The 20,488-nt window shown below is 43.7% G+C and overlaps 1 protein-coding gene across 39 annotated transcripts in view; it reads left to right on the plus strand.

The window, feature by feature from the left end:
• Positions 1 to 20,488, plus strand: part of CACNA1C (calcium voltage-gated channel subunit alpha1 C) — a 746,601-nt gene that overhangs the window by 578,960 nt on the left and 147,153 nt on the right. For 25 of the 39 annotated variants that reach the window (XM_025461634.3, XM_035706875.2, XM_025461637.3 and 22 more), the window contains exons 10-12: positions 4,157 to 4,247; positions 11,357 to 11,383; positions 19,582 to 19,742. In XM_025461634.3, coding sequence (XP_025317419.3) covers positions 4,157 to 4,247; positions 11,357 to 11,383; positions 19,582 to 19,742 — 279 coding nt within the window. Of the gene's footprint in view, positions 1 to 1,424; positions 1,500 to 4,156; positions 4,248 to 11,356; positions 11,384 to 19,581; positions 19,743 to 20,488 lie in introns of all 39 variants that reach the window. The other 14 variants (XM_025461617.3, XM_035706871.2, XM_035706874.2 and 11 more) reach the window with 1 other exon arrangement.

Here is a 20,488-nt window from a genome sequence, read left to right on the forward strand (position 1 = left end):
TATGAGATGCTCATATAAGTGACTTATATTAAATTGAGATCTATCTTTTGCTAGAAAGCAAATTGAAACCAAGCCATTCATTTCAGCTCCTGACCCTCAGTGCTTTCTTCATATAGGATTTTTGAGAAGTGTCTTATTCCTCTGTATTAAGCTTTGTATTTTAAAGATATGTGTTTGGGACATGGCCCTTTACCTAGGTTAAAAATAAGACTGATCCTTTTCTATCAGGAACCAGTCTTCAGAATCCTCACTAACAAGCAGTGTTCAAGGATGCTCACTAAACATGATCCAAGTTTCAGGGGAATAGAGAAGCACCTAAACACTTGGATTGGCCTTCCCTTCATGCCCTTTCCTGGAACTGATGGGGCAACTTACCCATTCCTCATCACATTACATGCTTCATTCCTAAGTGGTAGCAGATTTCCCACCTCATTAATAAGTCGTGACTAAACTGCACTCACCGCTTATCCCCAGCACCCCTGTAGAGGTCTGGCAGAGGTGCATTTCATGCTAGTTTTGCCAAGCAGAGTGGGAAAATTCTTTCTCTGGAATTAGATAAAGCATTTAACATCCAGAACTCAAAGTCTACTGCAGAATACAGAGCTCCTCCTCTTCCATTTGTGGTAATCAGCATCTATACAATCTCCCTAGCACCCTATTCTTCAACTATAGCCCAGAGCCAAAAGAAGCTTACAGAATTCTTCTCCCTTATACATCAAGCTCCTCAAAAGACTAATTGTAGATAAGCAATTGAGCAATTGCTTTGCCTGTTTAAACTGATTAATACATATATGTTTTGGATATGACCAGGTCTGAAACACTTAGTGGGTCTTTATTGAATGGGACTGGATAGTTGAACTGGACAAAGGGGCAAGTAGATCTGTGGACTTTCCATCTGCAAGTGGTATGATCTGAGTGTAAGTGGTAAGAGAGGGTGGATTCACTACAGGTGAGGAAGAGGTCAAGTCATCGGGCCATTTGGTCAGTGTGAAGGGAAGCACCAATGCTATAGTTTGATTGTAGCAGTTTACCCGACTGGAGCCTGTAAAAGGTGCACCTCCCCAGGGAGGCAACAGGGATGAATGATGGCCTCTCCCAAGAAGCTCTTCCCTCAAAGCCACTAACTAGATAGACCAGTGTAGACTAAAGCTTCTGCTGGAGTAATTCCTTTTTCTTAGGGTCTATCATTTGTTTTTTGTCATTAATTCATGTGATTTGGGGTTTTGGTTCTACTTTGTTATGTTTTCTTATGTGTTTTGGTTTATTGCTTTTTATAATTTTCTTAGTTTATGTTCAGAGATGAAAATGGATGTTCTATGTGAAAGCTGAGTTCCTTGTTTCTTTCTTTTGCCCTTGGCTGACTGCATGCTCTCTATTGATGTCTTGTTCCTGGTTCTTGACACTGACCATCTTGTCTGTGAAAGGAGGCACTCCAGCGGGCTTGCTTGATCAGAAGAAAGGGAAGTTTGCTTGGTTTAGTCACTCCACAGAAACCCATGGTAATGTTCCCCTGTGCTTTATGTGTGTAAATGTGCATTGGTACATACCAGACTGGATGGGAGGGCATTTTTCTCAATGGCTTGTGATGCGGTGGTCATCAATGTGTGTGTGTGTGTGTGTGTGTGTGTGTGTGTGTGTGTGTGTGTCTATAAGGGATGGTAATTTGTCTGCCTCAAAGCCACTATCTTATCATCTCTTCATATGTATGAAGTCAGCAGACATGACAATCAGCAGCAGCTATTCCTTGATGGAACCCTTCTTTTGGATAGTGCCAACCAAGATTAAGGTCACTGTAGATGCCACCTTGGTACTGATACAGGCAGTTCCTTTATTTAGGAGATGATATAGTTCTTCTAAAGCCTAGGCCCACCCATTCTTAATTTGGTTGTCTTTCTAAGCTTAGTACCACCACCATCATACCACTCCACTAACACATAAGGGGCTTTCTGGGAGCAAAGTGTCACAAAGTCAGAGCTCTTTAATTTTGTTTTTTAAAGATTTATTTGTGTGTTTATTTGTGGTGTAGGGGAGAGCAGAGAGAAGGGGGAGAATTCCAGGCAGACTCTGCACTGAGCACAGAGCCCAATGCTGGGCTCAATCTCACAACCCTGAGATCATGATCTGAGCCAAAACCAAGAGTTGGATGCTTAACTGACTGAGTCATCCAGATGCCCCAGAGCTCTTTAACTTTAAACAATGTTGCCTGAAGAGTTAAAGTAACCTTAGGTCAGAGATGGCCAGAGACAGATGGATTGAAAGACTGAAGACTCTTCAACTGTATGACTTCCTCCTTAGTGTGGGTGGAGCAAGGAATCTGGCAAGCTCTGAAGGTGCTGTCTTCCCAACTCCTAGTGCTAAAAGCATCCCTAGGGTCTAGGCTCACACACCAACTCCCTCAGACCTCGGGCTATAAATGGAGTGTAAATGCTATGAAACTCAACACCACCATTTGGCTATTCACCATGCTCCTATGATTATTCCAGAGCCTCATCTCTGGATTTGGCTATAGGAACCTCATCTTATCTTAAGGTAGAGTAGGGAACTAGTCAACAGAGGGCCAATCAAGATGACCATGGTGCAGGGGGTCATGACATTTGTGCTCCCAACCAAGTCCTACCCCAAATACGCTGTGTGAACTTCCCTTCCCTAAACCTCACTTTCCTATAAACTGAAGGGAACATTTAGAGCTAGGTAATATCTAAAGTCTCATCCAGTGCCTACCTTATTTGAAATGGCATCTAGATTTCTTTTTACCCAACTGTATTAAAAAGGAGTCCTAGGGTAGAGAGGTCTCTCATACATGACAGTCAAACATATGGTAAGTCATGGGCTTTCTATTTGGATCTTGCATGTTTCTGAAATGAGTCTCTTCTCACCCACCCATCTTGTCTTCACCCAGAAGAAAAGAACCTTGGAAAATTTCCATCCAATAACATTACCCATATAAGCACTAAAAGTTTTTCCTGGGCTAGGGGACTCATACGTGGTGTTGCATCACCTGATGCCACACCCTCACTAACTGCAGATTCTGTGGCTGTAGAGGATTAGTGATTTTCTCACCATTCAAGGAGTTCTGTTCTTCAAGGAGAATGGAACCAGGACCAATGCTATAATGGCCACTCTGAAGAACAAGGGTTACCAAAAATAAAACTCACTGTTGTGCCATATTAAAAGGGTAAGAGAAGGTGAAGAGGAAGAGCTCTCTTAAGCGAAACTTCCGTTTACATTTTTAAAATAATAATAAAATAATGTTTCTCTAAGCCACTACATCGGGTTCCAAGCTAGAAAATTCCTGCCACCATGGAAATGCAGCCCATTGCTGCCTTGGGGAGGGAGTAGAGATTGACCAGACAGATTGGCACCAGTGGAATTAGATGGTTTATATCCCCAGTCAGCCTGCTGGGGTAGGAACATCAGGATTGCTGGAAGGGGAAGTGACATCTCGGTCTACCTGCAGTCTATTTTCAAATCACATTTAAACTTAATTGGTGGATTCCACAGTTATGCTCCTCATTCCTGGTGTCTGCAGTGCGACTTTGAATCTTAGTACCTGATTCTGGTAATAGTCCTCTATTTCAAGCTCCCTATTTCAGATACCATCCTAGATGGAACCAACTTAGGACCCAGTGTGTACTACAAGAAATGGGGCAGTCTTCCACTCCATCTAGGACTTCATGAGGCAACAAAAACATCCTTCCTACAAACAAGCTGGACCCTAAGTTTGGGGATGAAACCTCTTAGAATTGGTGGGTGGAGAAAAAAGCAAAATAAAATACCTTCATGAAAGCTTCTCTTTTTATGGCTAGTAGCAGACGCAAATGGAAAAGCTTACACAGCTTTTCTGAGGGCACAGAGATGAGGGTAGGAAAGGATTCAATGGTCAGTATTTTCAGGAAGTAAGCTCCATCAGTAAACTCACCCTAGACAAGCAGCAGGCATGACGGTCAAGGAAATCCCCAAACTTGGCCATGGCAGTGCCAGTGCCCCAACCTACTCACAGCAGTACTGCTGCCCCCCACTAACAGAAGCTGCTAAGCCTCTCCTCCTCCCAAGCAGCACACAGTCTTGGGACCGGGTGTTTTGAAAACTAATGTTCTTCTCTCCCCTTTCCTCCCCACCCTCAATGCCTTGTTCTGCATCCCTTTGACTCTTGTAGTGAGCATGCCCACAAGCGAGACCGAGTCTGTCAACACCGAAAACGTGGCTGGAGGTGACATCGAGGGAGAGAACTGCGGGGCCAGACTGGCGTGAGTAGGCACAGAGAGCCCAGGGAATGGGGCTTTTCCAGGGGTGCGGGCCGGGATGCTGTGTCTTGACGTCAGAGTAGGTTGGCCCATCATGAGTGTGGCAGAGGTCAGAGAAACAGAAAGCTCAAGCAGTGACTTGTGTGGGAAAAGAGGGCCCTGGGTTGAGTATAGCTCGTAAGCAAGGGGAGGAGTCTTAACACTGAGACCAGTCTCCAGTTCTGTACTCCAGTGAGGATCTGACTCAGGATTTTGAACCCTTGTCCGTTACATCAGAGAAAGACAGGACAGGGGTAGGGGACAGAGAGGGGAGGTTGGGAGTGGCTCCAAAGTCTGTTTCTTCCCAGCCCATCTCACCCACTGTCACATGAGGCACCTTTGTGAGGGTCCCTGGGTCCTGCTAACCACCTTTTCCATTCTGGTAAATGTGACCTGAAGAAGAGTAAACAGGTAAGAAAATACCTTGGGATATAATCAACATGTTAGTTCTTTTCTGCAACTCTAGTTACATACCTAGTGAAGGGAAACAGAGATGCCTCAGGAGCAAATTGAGTCAATTCAAAATTCACCTGTGCTTAGTCTGGAACATGGCCAACCTCCTCCAAAAGAAGCTCCAGCCTAGATGCCCACAGCTTCTCTTCCGCTGGGCCAGACCCCAGGCCTCAGGCTTCAGGGAGCTGACTGGCCCAGGACTGAGCTACATGCACAGAGGAACAGTTCACATTTGAACTATCACAATCACCCATTTTTTATCTTAAAAAATGAAACCAGTCGTCCCTGGGAAACGTTCCCCAACCAAAAAAATGGTGGGGACAAAATAGTTTAATTGCTAAAATAAGCAAACTGCTAGTTCTATTACCAGCATCTCAGCAGAGTCCAAAGATTAAAGTCAGATTCTGTCAGGGATTTACATTGACCTCGGGTTTGAGGCCTCCTGGAGCATTCAGGGACTGCTTTGGGACGTGGAGCCTGCTTTTTCTATTGGCTTGGTGGTGCAAGAACTGTAAACTCACGCCAGTCACTGAAAGGCACTGCATACAGAAAGCTCTAAGTAGGACCAGTCCCAAATAAAATTAGTTTTTAAATCGCTCCATCAGTGGAACAGCATCTTATTTTACCCTTCTTCCCCAAAATGACTCAATAGTCTGAGCAAACCCCAACCCTTTTAAAAAGATTCTCTGTAGGTAGGTCTGAACACAAACCTTGCCAGCTTTGAGAATGGTCTCCAGAAAGGGGAAGGAAAAACAAGGCTTAGGAACAGACCAGCCCTTACAATTTCTATTGCCAGGGTACACGGGGATTTCAGTATCATTCATTCTGACAGTGGCACCAGGGAGTCTGCACTGCAGATTTCTCGGCATCATTGGGAAACAATTATTGTCAAAATGTTGTTAAAATACAGGGCTAATTACATTTTTAAACAGCAGTCCAAGCCTTTTTCTCTTCTCCCTTTGGAACCATACGAAGCAAGCACTCAGGTTTTTGCAAATGGGCCCCTGCATACCTTCTAATTCTGTCAGTCCTTTCTGTGGTCTTGCCACCAAGAAGGGTTGTAGAAAAGATGGTGGAAGATCCTGCATACCCCAAGTTGCAAACCAGGAGGGACCAGGGAAATTCCTAGCCCTAGGAAGCCACTTGAAATTACATTTCAGGAGAACATGAAGATCTGTTGGAAGAAGAACATGATTATTCTCCAGCGAGGGAAGCTGGTACCTCTAGTATATCTGTCATTTCCTTGAGGACACATTCTGCAGACTGGAAGAACTCTATAGAAATGGTCCCTGTTAGTCTTATGAATATCCACATTCATGCATTTACTCTGGCATATAAAATGCCTAGACACAGTGCCAGGATTTTATCTGGTGTAGAAGTGACATTAAACAAGTAAATAAGTTGGGATGTCCAGGTGGCTCAGTGGTTGAGCGTCTGCTTTCAGCTCAGGGCATGATCCCAGGGTCCTGGGATCAAGTTCCACATTAGGCTTCCTGCGTGGAGCCTGCTTCTCCCTCTGCCTATGTCTCTGCCTCTGTGTGTGTGTGTGTCTCATAAATAAATAAAATATTTTAAAAATAAAAAAATAAACAAGTAAATAAGTCATAAAAATAGGGACAAGGGTTAAGAAGGAAAAGTAGCTATAATGTAGGGTCAGTAACAGGCTAGTTAGGAAATCATTGTTTTTAAAGATTTTATTTATTTATTCATGAGAGAAACAGAGAGAAAGACAGAGACACAGGTAGAGGGAGAAGCAGGTTCCCTGCAGGGAGCCCAATGCGGGACTCATCCCAGGACCCCAGGATCATGCTCTGAGCCAAAGGCAGACACTCAACCACTGAGCCACCCAGGTGCCTCAGGAAACAATATTTTGAAGAATTCAATTTAAGCTGAGAACTGAAGAGTGAACATACATTATTGAGGTGAAGAGCAAGGAAAAGTGTTCTAGTCCAAGGCAACAGTGTTTTAAACTCTTAGATGAAAGAACTGAGAGGCCAGTGCAGCAGGCCAGCACATGTGGGGGGCGTGGGAGAGATGAGGCTAGAGATGGAACATGGCCTGGTAGCCCCTAATGATCTTTGTCTATATCACAAAACTATGAGAAATTACAAGAACATGGAGCTAGCTAGGGAGGTTAATCAGATTAGTTTTGCATTCTTGAAGGATTACTTGGATGTCAGGGAAAGAATGGATAGAAGCAAGGCCAACAGGGAACATAGCACAAAACAGTGCAGCAGCCTCGATAGCAATTACGGAGGTGTGAGATGATGCTGGCTCAGGCTAGAGTCACCCATGGAGATGAAGAAAGTGGCTAGGTTAATTGTGGATTCTGGAGCCACACCCTACAAGACTTGTTTGTGAGAGCTGGAGTCTTAGTGAAGGATAGGGGTGGGAAAGAGCTAGCATAGAGCACTTATTCCAGAAGTGAGGCCATGAAAGGGAGAGGGGAAAATAAGATGGTAGAAAAAGAGGCAGCAATGGCCAAGTGATGGCTTATTTCCCATCATAATAAACTCTGGGACAGTCTTCATAGTAGAGAAGTGACCAGTGAAGGAGGGGAGGGGGCTAAAGATGCCTGAATGGAAATGAGTGATTATAGCAAGACATTGCCTAAAAAGAGGGGGAGATGGACTTCAAAGACACAATTAGAGACACTAGATTTACACAGGATGAAGGAGTTCCTTATCTCTTGGACTAAATGGAAGATAGGAAAAGAGACCTGCCATCAGGAGTCCTGGGGTCAAGTCCCAAGTCAGCCACCAACTAGCCATGTGACCTCAACCAAAGCAGTTCCCATCTGAGTCTTGATCTCACCCTCTGACACAAAAGAGTTGGCTTGATTATTGGCTCAGGGTGCTCCTAGCAGAGGCCCACAACTCCTGGGAACTGCCTGAAGGGGCTACTACAGAAGGGGGCCACTTTCACGTCTTTTACATATTGGGACTCCATGTAAGATTTCATATGAATGAAATATTCTACAACCCAATAAATTGCAAACCATAGATCCAGGTGATATCTAAGGATCCTTTCCAGACTCTCAAATTGTACAGTTCTATAAAGAATATAGAATCAGAAATAGGCTCTGATACAGAGAGTCAATGATAGGAGTCATACCAAATTACCTGTCATCTCATCACAGAAAGTGGAGGTTAGGTGTCCTAGGAACCTGAAGAACAGTACACAAGATTCAAACTAGTGAGTCACCAAGAAGTCACTAAAAGATCACTGAGTAGTGCTGAAGCCACAGTGGAGCCTGACATCATAAATGTGAAGGCAGCCTCGCAAAATATTTGACATATTTTTTGGCAGGCTGCATAGCCCAGAAGCACTAAAAACAGACAGCGGTGTGAACCAGGGTGGCAATTTAGCTAGGCAGGCAAAGTAGAAGTCCCAGGCAGTGTGTTGAGGGCAACATTGATATGACAGTGGGACCAAACCAAGAACTAGAAGTTAAGCCTGAATGATGAGGAAGACCCATTGAGGGAAAAGATGGGGTTCAGAAGAAGAGCAGGAGGATGAATAGAGAAGGAGACTCTGGCCAGAATGTGGAGCAACTGACTTCAGCACCCAGTTGTTGAAGCAGTGCTCTGCGATGACAAGATCCATTACTCTCCAGTAATAACAGCTGTGGACAGTGCTGAAGTTGTGGTGTCAAGGAGGTTGAGTCAGATGTGTGTCAGCCTAGATGGTGACTGCAGTGCCATCTGACTTATGTTGGAGGCAAATTGGGACAATTCAGGGAGATACTGTTTCATATCACAGGTAGTAAACATATTGTGCTCATTACTCTAAGAAAGGGAGAAAAGCTGAAATATAAATAGGCCTCCAAGAAGTAAGTTAAGCGAATGAAAGGAGTTTGGGGGGTGTCTCTAATTTTGAACATTAATATCAACAAAGAAAATCATGGTTCCCCAGAAGATTTGTCTTGGAGACCTGGGCAGAGAAAGTATCTCGGGTTGAAGCAAATTTAGGTCCAACCCAGTAAGATTGCTCTGATGGTTGTAAGTGTGAGTTACTTTCTCTACCTCCTTGCTCTTCTTCAAGAAGCCTTCTAAAAACACGAAGTAGGAATTGTACCTCTCTAGAACAATAATGATAGAAAAAGCCAAGAAGATTTCTAAGCAAATTTGCATGCCCCATTGGGGTTTGGAGAAGCCAGTGCTTCTAGTCTTCTGAGGAGTCTGAAGTGGTTTAAAAAGCAGTAGGAGGAAGCATCTGCCACACATCAGCCAGCCCAGGGTGTGGAGTGGGGGGCCATGACACCAGGTCCCATGTGCTCCTCAGTTTGCTTACTCACACAGTGAGATGGACCAATGTTCCAAACTCTGAGCCAGTGGTTATTTCCCAAGAGGTGAGACTGCTGAACAATGGGGTCCCTCTGTTTTCATGAAGTGGGGTCCTACTGTTGACTCCCACCTCTATAAAGTAGTATGGAGGAATCCAGACACTTGGGCTTTACAGAGTTCTAACCTCAGCTCTCCATGAGCTGGGGTTTCCCTTGTCTCCAGACACTTGCCACTTGAGCAATACCCTCTCTTTCTTAAGTAGGGGTGCTTAAGTAATGTACTTAAAGGGGGATGAACATTTCTGACGTAGTGAACCTAAAATCATGCTCACAATCTCCTGAGATTAGCAACAACAAAATCAGTCTTCGAGTGTTGTGTCAAGGGTTATACATCAGGACTTGTAACTACATGGAAAAGAAAATTCTGCCCCATTTCCTCCTCTTTAGAATATGCCAGAATGCCAAGGAAGGTCCTATAACTCATGACTATGCTGGAACTAGGATCAGGACCTCATTTCCAAAAGCCATCTCAGTTCTGATCCCCCTCTATCCATGTCCCAGAGTCATTTCTCTGGGAGATATGATTTTAGATTTTGACAACCCACTTTTGCTTATGACCCACTTGGCCTGAGAGGAAAGAGGACATAGTCTGCATTAAAGGACACCCCAGAAAGGATCACTGAGACATTTCTGAGAGAAGGCCTAGGGATGGGCAGGCTTTGTAGACAGAGTCACGAGACTAAAGGCCTCGGTCATCCACTTTGGTTCATGCCTAACAAGAAAGACAGTCAACTGTCTGAAAGTAAGCCTAGTGAAGACCCTAAAGGTCCCCAGGCTCAGCATGGCCCTGCTGGGGAAAAGAGGACCCCAATTTCCCATCAACCAATTAGCATCTGGAAAACATTTGTTTCCCCCATTAAACTGTAGCTCTAAATAAAAATGCTACTCTTGGCTCCTGCCCCCCCCCCCCCCGCACATGCTTTGTTAGCATGTGATTAAACACTCCAGCCCTAGCAGGCAGTCTTGGGGATAGGAAAAGCTTATTAGCTAACGGTTCAAAGCAGTAAAGGCACTTGGCTAGGATTCTCAGTGCCCCAGAGATATAATTATCTCATGCACGGTGGCTTTGCCACCTGTCACATCTTCTAGTTTAATTTTTTTTAATAAAAAATAATGAGAGGGGTTGTTTTCTTGCCATGTGACAAGAGCTCACTTTGTGCTGAGCTGGAACAACACAGGCTCACAGCAGTTGCCTCCTGAACTCCTGCTCCTGTTTTCACTCTGCATCTTTGTCTCCCTACTGGTGTCTCCATCACTTTCTTCATCTCTAACTTGCCTTATGCATCCCTCTGTGTGTCCATCTGAGCATGGGTGCTCCACCTGCAGTCTCTCCTGTTCACACCCTGAACATCAAAGCCTTTTCTGACACATTGCCTTCAATTGTTTTGTCTCAAGTACTTACATTCCCTACCCCTCCCCTTCTTCCCTCTCTCTCACCCCTTCTCTCTCTCTCTCTCTCTATCTCTCTCTCTCTCTCTCTCTCTCTATCTCTATCTCTCTCCTCTTTCTCTTCTCCCAGCCTCTTCCTCTTCCTAGTTTTCCCTGGACCCTCTGACATGAACTCAGCAGCCTCAGGGCCTCTCTGGAGCATCTACCTTTCCAGTGCACCTCTTTCCCCACGCCATGACCCTTTCAGTCACGCCTGCCCTGTGCTTTTGCCCAGAAGTCCTCCACATCTTCAAGGCTGCACATGACTGTCAGCTTCCTTTGTTTCTGTCAGGACCTGTGGCTGTTCATTTAGGCCCAGTTACAGCCTTCAGGCCAGGACTGTAGTGGCCTCTCAGTTCCAAGTTGGCTCCTTTTGCTTATCTTTACCTCATACCCCAGCATTGGCCAGGCTCCTGTTCGGACAGCAGTGGGGTCTGTGATGACATGTTCTTCCCTGTGGCCTTCCTCTCCTCCATGGCTCTTGTCAAAGTGTAGCTTTCCCAACACATGGCCTAACCTGACTTCATGGGACCTGCTGTGCAGATGCTGTGTGCCACATGGTGCCCTGCCTCTCTAGAGACCATTGGTTCCACTTAGAAAATAACAGATTTGTAGACTTGTCAGCTGGGCCTGCCCCTAGTTTCCATGTTCATACACATAAATACACCAAGAGATGCTCACAAATAGAGTTCTGTCTCCAGAGTTGTTCTGCTTCACTCCACACATCTGTCCGGCACACATTTCTAGTCGCCTAGGGCCATCAAACTTCTCTGGGATTGCTGGACATCTTTTAAATGGAAGAATATGTGTATGTGTCACTTGATAATGTCTTGTTTTTCTCTTTCAGCCACCGGATTTCTAAATCAAAGTTCAGGTGAGTAAAATGCATGTTCTTTCTTACTGCACACTAGCTCTCTCCCAGGCTACACTTTTGGGTAGCCCAAGGTAACACCTTCTAAGGAGGAAACTGCTCTCTTTTGTATAACTACCAAGAAAAGGCTTTTAGATCAGATCCTGCATATAATTCAGGTGTTGTTATCTGTTGCATTTTCTTTGCTGGTCTTTTTGGAAAGCACCATCCCTAGGAGGTTGTGAGACCTACTGTGTCTTCCTTATAAGATGAAGTCCAGTTAAAATAAATATAATGTGGACACTTGCTACTGTTCTTGCCTACTTCATGTTTATGGAACACAGTAAGAAAGGAACATTAAGGATTATGGATAGCACATAGGATCATGACACTATTCTGCTTCTGCATCTTCCACAGGACCCATGGTCTTCAGCCTCTGGTCTACATTTCCAGCCTCACCTCCTGCACTCCCCTTCACATATTCTTTGTTCCAACCACATGGAACTTCTTGCAGTCACCAGAACGTTCCCTGTCCTCTCAGATATCAAGGCCTTTCCATGTAACCCTTCTTCTACCTGAATCATTGTGTCCACATGTCTTCATCTGGAGAATTCAGGTTTTTGTTAAGAACCTCAAATGTTACTGCACCTACACCTTCTGCGAACTCTACAGGAAAATTGCTCGCCTCCTTTCATTCCTTTAGTGCTTTTCTCATACCTCTGTCAGAGCACTTAGCATACTATACTCCAATTATTGCCTCACAGGCTTCAATAGTCTCTGCATGCCTCAGACAGATTCCTAGAGAACCTAGCTAAGTGCCTGTCCAGGGGCTGTCCATACATATATGTTGAATGGATTAATGAATGGATTTGTGAGTGGAGATGTGAATTTTCCCCCACAAAGCTTGTACGTGCCAAAAATGCTGGTTGTTTATATTTTGTAATTGATCTAATCTTGCTCCCTAGCCTCACCTACTGTGTAGCAGGAGCATAAATAACACTAAATTTTAGTCCAGCTGGGTAAATGGAACCCAATGCTATGTATTAAATAGTCCCTGAAGGTAAAATGTTCAGTCTCTCATATTTCCACTTCTTCAGCTTTTCTCCAGGATGGAGTCTGGATGCATGGGGACAGGGAACTTCAAGATCCTGGGAAGTCAACAGGGCTTGGTGAAGGGTGTTCTTGGAATCCTTCTGAGTCTTCTGCCTATCTCTACTGTTTGATAATTAGTCTGAGCTTCTCTCTGAACTGGTCCTTACTGGGATACAGCAGCCCATCTAGTTTGGATATGCACCCCTATAGTATCCGTGGCCCCCATATTTGCATTTAATATTGAAATCTCCACCTTAGCTGTCTGACCTCTAAGCTCTGTCAGTCAGTCCACTGACTTCAGCATCTCCACACCTCATCTGAGTGCATGGATACTTCCAGGACCTTCACACTTCATGAACAAGCTACAGGGAACACAGAGCACTGTGGTAGGCTCACCTACCTATCTGCCTCCTGCTACTGTATCTGTACCAGCCTGGATAGAGCTCTGAGCCAAAGGCTGACATTCTCCCAAGAGCCTACAGGTTCCACCCACCATATTACATTCAGTGGAGGCTACCCACTAGCCTCAGTGTCTCTGGGCCTCCCCCATTACTCTCTGGGTATTTCTAAAGCAACCCTCTGTAACCTCTGAGACTTGGCACCCAGGACTGAGAATTAAGTGAGCACTCTGGTGTCTGACTTTCACCTCTATTTCTGATACCTTCTTTCTCCCATAATTCAATGGAATTGAAAAATGTAGGCCTTTCTCCCCTTCCCCTTTCTCTCAAGCCAAAGCCTCCTTAATTAAAAAATCTAGGGTCAAGTCTACCAGACCTACCCCTTATTACATGAAAAAGAATTCTAGAGGTATAAAAAATCCTTTCTCTCTTGATAATGCTCAGATTTTACTGCTTTATCTCTGGCATCTGGAGAAGTGGCTAATAGATAATGAGGACTGAACTAATATTTGCTGAATGAATGAATGAATGAATGAATGGTCTTGCCTCAGTAAGAGATAGGCTTACACCGACTCAAACAAAGTATCTAATTTGACAACCAAAGCTGAGAAAGCACTTTGTGTTCCTGACAGTTACAAAGCCTCCACACAAAAAGAGTAGAGGGATATAAAAATCCCTTTGAAAAAATTTCTAGGGATGCCTGGGTGGCTCAGTGGTTGATGGTATGCCTTCGGCTCAGGGCATGATCCTGGAGTCCTGGGATTGAGTCCCACATCGGGCTCCCTACATGGAGCCTGCATCTCCCTCTGCCTGTGTCTCTGCCTCTCTCTCTCTGTGTGTGTCTCTCATGAATAAATAAATAAATAAGTATTTTTTAAGAAAGAAAACCTTTCCAAAATATCGTTCTCATTATATGCAAATGAATGAATCATAAATGAACAAATGAATGAGTGAACAAATAGATGAACATGATCTGAAGGACTGGAAGAGAAACAATATCTTTATACACATTCTTTCTAGTGAGAGATTGCCCAGAAAATACTGGGAACATTCTTCTATCCAGTTGCTTATGGTATAATCCATGCTTTTGACAAAAGAGAAGAACAGCAGCCCCCCTAAACCTTGAGATTCTTTGCTAAGCTTCGAGACTCAGCCCTACCTGCTGTTTACTTAACCTCCTGTATTCCAGCCATTAGATCTCTGGGAAAGGTTTCTCCCTCTACTGCTACTATTCAAGATACAACAGAAATACAGAAAAAAGATTCTGTATTCCCAAAAGGCATACTACCAGTAGTATGGCACTATTATCCAACCCATTTTCAGATGAAGATACTGAGGCTGGGAGAGGCTGAGGGTCACTCCCATCTGGCTAAGTCAGAACCCATACATAGGTCCTGTATTGCTAATCACCATGCTAGCTTAGTGAAAGATTCTGCCCAAGAATACTAAACCCTGTTTCTGCTCAGCTATTATATCTTAGGCATAGGCCCATAGCTCTACAGCAGTGCTGTTGAATAGAAGTATAATTGAGCTGCATTAGCACTTTTTAAATTTTTCTAGTAGTAAGATTAAAAAGTAAAAAAAAAATAAACCAACAGGTGAAATTAATCTCAATTTATTTAACCAAATGCATCTAAAAAATGATCACTGCAGTATGTAAATATAAAAATTACTAATGAGATATTTTTTGTACTAAGTCTTTGAAATCCAATGTGTATTTTACACTTACTACATGTCTCAGTTTGGACTTGCCAATTTCAAGTGCTCAAGAGCCACATGTGGCTTATATCTACTATACCAGACAGTATGGCCCTAAAAGGTCTGAGCAGATAGCAAATGATGGCCCTCTAAGATGCTACATCCCACTGAGGGTGTATGTTTAAAAAATATCAAAGGCTGGCAATGGATTGAAAATTCCATAAAAATTATCAAAGTAGACCTAGAGCTGTTTCTGTCTGCTGCGAAGGTTTCCACTACAGATGCAAGAAGAATGTGTCCTCATACTTTCTGCCTGTCTGTGTCAGGCACAATTGAAAAGCATAGTAGCATAGAGGGAAAATGGAGAGAGAATTTTTGCAACTCATAAATAACCTTATAAGCAGTGAAGAGCCTGTTTTACTCTAGAAAAGATTCTAAAATTTGAGTTAAAAAAATTAAAGTATCTTGATCATTTTCTCAGTTTAACAATGACAAGATAATTTGAGTTTCCAGCCAGCCTATTTTGCAATACTGAATGATACAAAGTCACAGCTTATTTAAAAGAAATTCTAGAAGAGAGACTTTAGGGGAAATTCAGCAAATTATTTGACATAATATTAGGGCAGTATTAGGGTATTCTTTTAATAACCCAAGTCTCCACACGGAGGAATCAGTCACAATAAGGATTTTGCAACACGTGGGGCTCACTGTTAGGAATAGGATTTAAAGAGCTAAGAAATAAATGATTTAGAAAGTCTTGTGCAACTTGCAGGGATTAATCAGATAACCTGCTGGAGTTTCTAGATCTTGACTTTACAGAAGTGAACGCCGTAGGGTTCTAAAATTTGGGAGGATTGTCTTGCCCCATCTCCAGTGAAATGAGCAGCTGGGACAAGGCATATATCCAAATATGTCTACTCTCTGATAGTCCATTCTAAGTTACGTATAGTATATGAAAGAGTTTAATCATTTTTCCATGTTGCTTGTTCTCAGTTAAAGAAAAGATAGAAACTTATTCTGGCCACTAGAAAGAGCTGAAAGTGTCCACTATTTTGATGTTGTCTGCTCTTCTAGATGCCTGTACAAAATTATGTGCCCAGCAAACTCTTTTAGGAGTGATGCCCTTTCTTCACCCTCACCTTCATCCCTGGGTCACAAGAGCTCCACAGCTCTCAAGCCTTGTCTTCAGCGAGAAGACAAGAAAATCTGCATAGAGTTTGTCTCTGCTGTTCTCCCAGCCTGTCAGTCAAATATGCCTACCATGTAAGATGGACTGCACTAAGTACTGTGGCTCTATATCAAAGTGCAAGACACAGTCCCGTCCCCTCAAGAGTCTTATGATCTCACTGGAGAGGCAAGAACCAAACAGTAAAACATAGCTGACAATCTGGGGAAATGGGAAGCCATTTCCTGTGTGTGACCTTTGTTGGCTTCTCCACCACTGGCTGGGAGGCCTTTTGTTGTGCTCCTATGGCACCTCTGCAAAGGCCATCATGGTGCTAAGTATACTCTTTGATTGCCCACATGACTGTTACGCAGAAAAAGGCTGTATCTATTGCATTGACTGACGAATATCTTGTACCTATCCCAGGATAGGTATTTGATAAATATTTCTTTAACGTACGCCTAAAATGAATAATGCAGAAATTCTGAGAAATGAGAAATGCAGGAATTCTGAGCCTGGAATGACTAGAAAAGTTTACCATGGAGAGGCTGGGACTTGAGCTTAGCCCTTAAGAATGGGCAGGACATAGAAAGGGGAGGTCCTGCAGTTGTGGGGACAGTCCACGTAGGTGGAAAGGCAAGAGCAGGGTCCATAATTAGGAATTGGTAAGGTGGATCCCAGGGTGAGTTGAGCAGAAATTTCCCATGGGACTTCATCGATATAGAATTTTGAAGAAATAGATCAGGCACATTCATATCCACCCTTCTGTCCTATGTCTACATGTGGGAACTTCTATTTCTAAAGTAATAAATAACTTTTCTAGTTAATATGAAGGAAACGTGAATAACGAGCAAATTTTTCCTCCCTATTTTATCATTTAATTTCTATATCCTCCATGCATATGTAAACACACAAATAAATTTACACATTCTAATAAATCATTACATTTATTATACCGTAGGAAGAGTTGCCAGGAAACCAGTTGTCAAGCAAAGCTATATTTTGAAGAGTGGGAGGTGTATAATTATCTTTAAATACTTTCTCTGGATAGTAATTACCCCCACCCCCACCCAGCGCAAAAATGTGACTCCCCTGAATGGCTGTGCACAGGAACAGCACATTTGACAGCTACTACCCTGTCTCTGACAGCCACTCCTTCAGGGAGTCAGGCAGTTCCAGACCCATCGGACAGGCCTGGCCACGTGACACCCCAAGTCCCAAATTTGAGAAAAGAGTAGCTTAATCAAGTTCACAGTACTAACCTGACTCCAAGTCCGTTTCTACTTATTGTAAAAGAATGCACACTTGATTCCTTTGGACTCCAAATAACAATTATCCGTGATTCCTCTCACATAAGATTATATCTATTTAAAACACCCTTTGAAACTACAATGTAAGCTATTTAAAGTCAGATAGAGTTTGTCCTGAAATTTCATTTTTCAGGGAGAAAATAGTCATACAAAATTTCTCTATAGTATTAATAACCACAATGACAGGAAAGAAGCAGTGTCCTGCCCTGGCAAGATAGGACTCCTCACTACCAAGACCTGGCAAATTCCAGAGGAGGCTGAGGACTGCCTAGGACCCCTTGTCCCATCCTTTGCCCCTCTCTTCACCTTCCCCCATCCTCACTCTTACCCATGGTGGTATGTCTGGGGGAGGAAAACCTCCTATGCATTTGGAAACCTTAATTTTCTGACCCTGATACATTTCTTCTCTATGTAGTGAATTAGCCCCACATAGCAGGTAAGTGTCCCTGTCCCTGACAAGTTCCAGCTTCTCCATAGCATAGCACTCACTGGAGATGGCATTTGAGCACTTCAGTGAGTTAGGGTCAGATCAGAATATTATTTGATTAATTCTTTTTTCCCTCCCTGTTCTGCAAGCCAAAAGCTAAGTTCTCCCTGCTGTTCCAAGGAAACAGTTTTCTTCTTAGATGTACTGCTCACGTTTCTAATCTCATAATAGATGTTAACAAAGATTTGGTAACAGGATTTTCCACAGATAGTAGGTAGAAAATATAGATAAAGTCAAGTGATCTGGAAAGGCAATTCTGGGGGTGAGTGGGGTCTGCATTTCTGGAAACCTAAAATAGACCTGAATACAGATACTCAGGGACTGTTGCTCTGAGAAGCTGCTTTGTTCCTCCCCCTGCCTTCTTTATTACCCAAACAGGGGCTCTGCCTTCCAACTGCCTGCTGGGTCTCTTTACATACATGACCACAGGCCTACTTCCTGAGCTGAGTGCCCCTCCTTTCTCCTCATAGCAACCTCCCTGCCCAGAGCACTGCTTCTCCTTGTCTGTACCTAAATTGGTTAGAGGAGCCACTCTTCCAAATTGCCTCAGCTAGAAATTTTAGCTGTCCCTTCCGTACCTTTCTCTCTTACCCTCTACATCCAGTCAAGCTCAAAGTCCAATTGATTCTGCCTCCAAAATGGCATTGCGAACTCAGTGTCCTCTTTTCCATTAATAAGGCTACTGCTTCATCATCTCCAGTTCAGATGGCCGAAAGAGCATTTCTCATACTTCCCCTGATCTAGACATTGTTTTGTTGGTTGCTTGGCTTTCTAAAATCAAATCCCATCAGTCTCTTTTTGGAAATCCTCAGCTTGGCCTCTGTGGTCTCCCTCCCAAACACCTCTCCAGCATCCCCTTCTTTCTCTCCTTTATTGCTACTGTCAGTATTAAATGTTTGGTCAATGGAATTACCAAACATAGATATGTAGTTTTTACTGTATCTAAATAGGATGAAATTAGGGACAAGCTATAAACTCTTCCATCATAGAATTTTAAAATGTGAGTGACTCCTTGGGACCATCTAGCTTAATGGTTCTCAACCATAGTTACAGATTAGAACCACCTGGGGAGCTTTAAAAACTACCCAGCTTCCAGAGAATCAGATTTAGTTGGAGTTGGAGCCTAGGTACTGGTGAGGGCTTATGGGTTTTTTTAAGCTTCCCCCCAGTAATTTTATGTACAGCCAGGTTTGAGAATCACTGACATAAATCCCTAACCAAGAAACCAAAGCAATATTATATGGACCATGGCCAAGCTTCCAAGGGGCCGTGTGCTGCATGAACTTACATATAGAGATGTGTGTATGTGTGGGTATGCTCATTTTTTTCTGAACAAAGGAAGTAACCATTCATGAGATTCTCAAAATGTTCTATAATGCCATAAAAGCAAAGAACCTCTGATCCAGATTTACCCATTATACTTTATAGATAGGTAGCACCTGGGCAAGAGACTGGACTGGGGGGAGAAAACCAAGTTTGGCTCTGCCACTATGTGGTAACAATCAAGTTACTCAACCTCTGTGGTCCTTAGTTTTCTCATCCTCAAAATCAGGGTAACATCTGCTTTTCAGGATTATTTAAAGAATTAAAGAGAAGACATGAGAAATGTCTAGTACAATAACAAGCATGGATGAGGTTTCATTAATGGTAAACATTAGTAGTCCTACTACTACCATCACTACAAATAATGCTCTTAATTTGTACAATACAATTTTGAATAATGTCATTATTATAAAATAAAAATACACATTAATACCAGATGCATTTATATGGTATTTTATCAATCCCCACAACAACCCTGTGAGCTTGGCCCTATTCCTATTTTTTATAAATGGAAGAACCAAAGCTTAGAAGGGTCGGGGCCACACACACCCAAAACCACATAAGTAAGCAGAGCCCAGTTAACCTGACAGGAAGCTTATCTCCTCGCCACCAGATTGCACCGCTCTGCTAAGGCCAGGTCCATTAAGGGGAGAAAGGAAACCATGATGGTGCCTTTCAGATTGGAAAAACACTGAATTTCACAGCCACCTCTGCCTCCTTCTTTCCTTCTCTCCTTGCTCCTTTTCCAGCCGCTACTGGCGCCGGTGGAATCGGTTCTGCAGAAGAAAGTGTCGTGCTGCAGTCAAGTCTAATGTCTTCTACTGGCTTGTGATCTTCCTGGTGTTCCTCAACACACTCACCATCGCCTCAGAACACTACAATCAGCCCCACTGGCTCACAGAGGTCCAAGGTGAGAGGCTATCCCTGGCACTATCCTGCTTTACTCTTGCTAACTCATCCCTGAATCCTAGGGAGGAAATAGTCACAGGCACAAAGTTGATGGGAACACCGCCAGTGGCTGTGACTCTTTGTAGGCACCATGCTGGGGACACGAAGGGCCTGACAGCTTGCCAGCCCCATAGTAAAATGCACAACTTCATTGTAAACCGATGTGTCTCATCTGGCTGGACCCACACAGTCTGCCTGTCCCAACAGTCACTGCTGGTGACAAGAACACATGCTGCCTCTCATTTGGCCATCTCGGGCCCTTGGCTGCCAACTTCCCAGATTGGATTTTCAGTACTTCAGGCCTTACTATATAGCCTTCAGGTAGGCCTGCCAGAACACGTGTGGATGAGGTGAGCAAAAAGCCAGGAAAGAGGACTGTCATGGCCTGAGCATGAGGAGCTGTTCTCGATGGGCTGTTAATACCCACCACCCTCCCCTGGACCCCTAGCCAGTGCCTCAGCTCCACTCCCAGGGAGTCAAGCAGATCCGGGTGCTGGTGGGCCTCCCAGTGTAGAGGATGAATTACTAAGGGCCTGGCTCCCCCTTTTGGCTGATTGATTTGGGCAGATTACTCACCTCTCAGAACCTCACTCCTCATCTCTGAAAAAGTGGCTGGGAAGAATAAAGATCAGCACACAAACCCTTGATGTGTAGTAGATCATGTTTACTGTGATTATAACTAGATACCCCTTTCCTGTCAGTTTGGCC

Source organism: Canis lupus, chromosome 27 (genome assembly GCF_003254725.2).
Source record: "Canis lupus dingo isolate Sandy chromosome 27, ASM325472v2, whole genome shotgun sequence".
Taxonomy (NCBI): domain Eukaryota; kingdom Metazoa; phylum Chordata; class Mammalia; order Carnivora; family Canidae; genus Canis; species Canis lupus.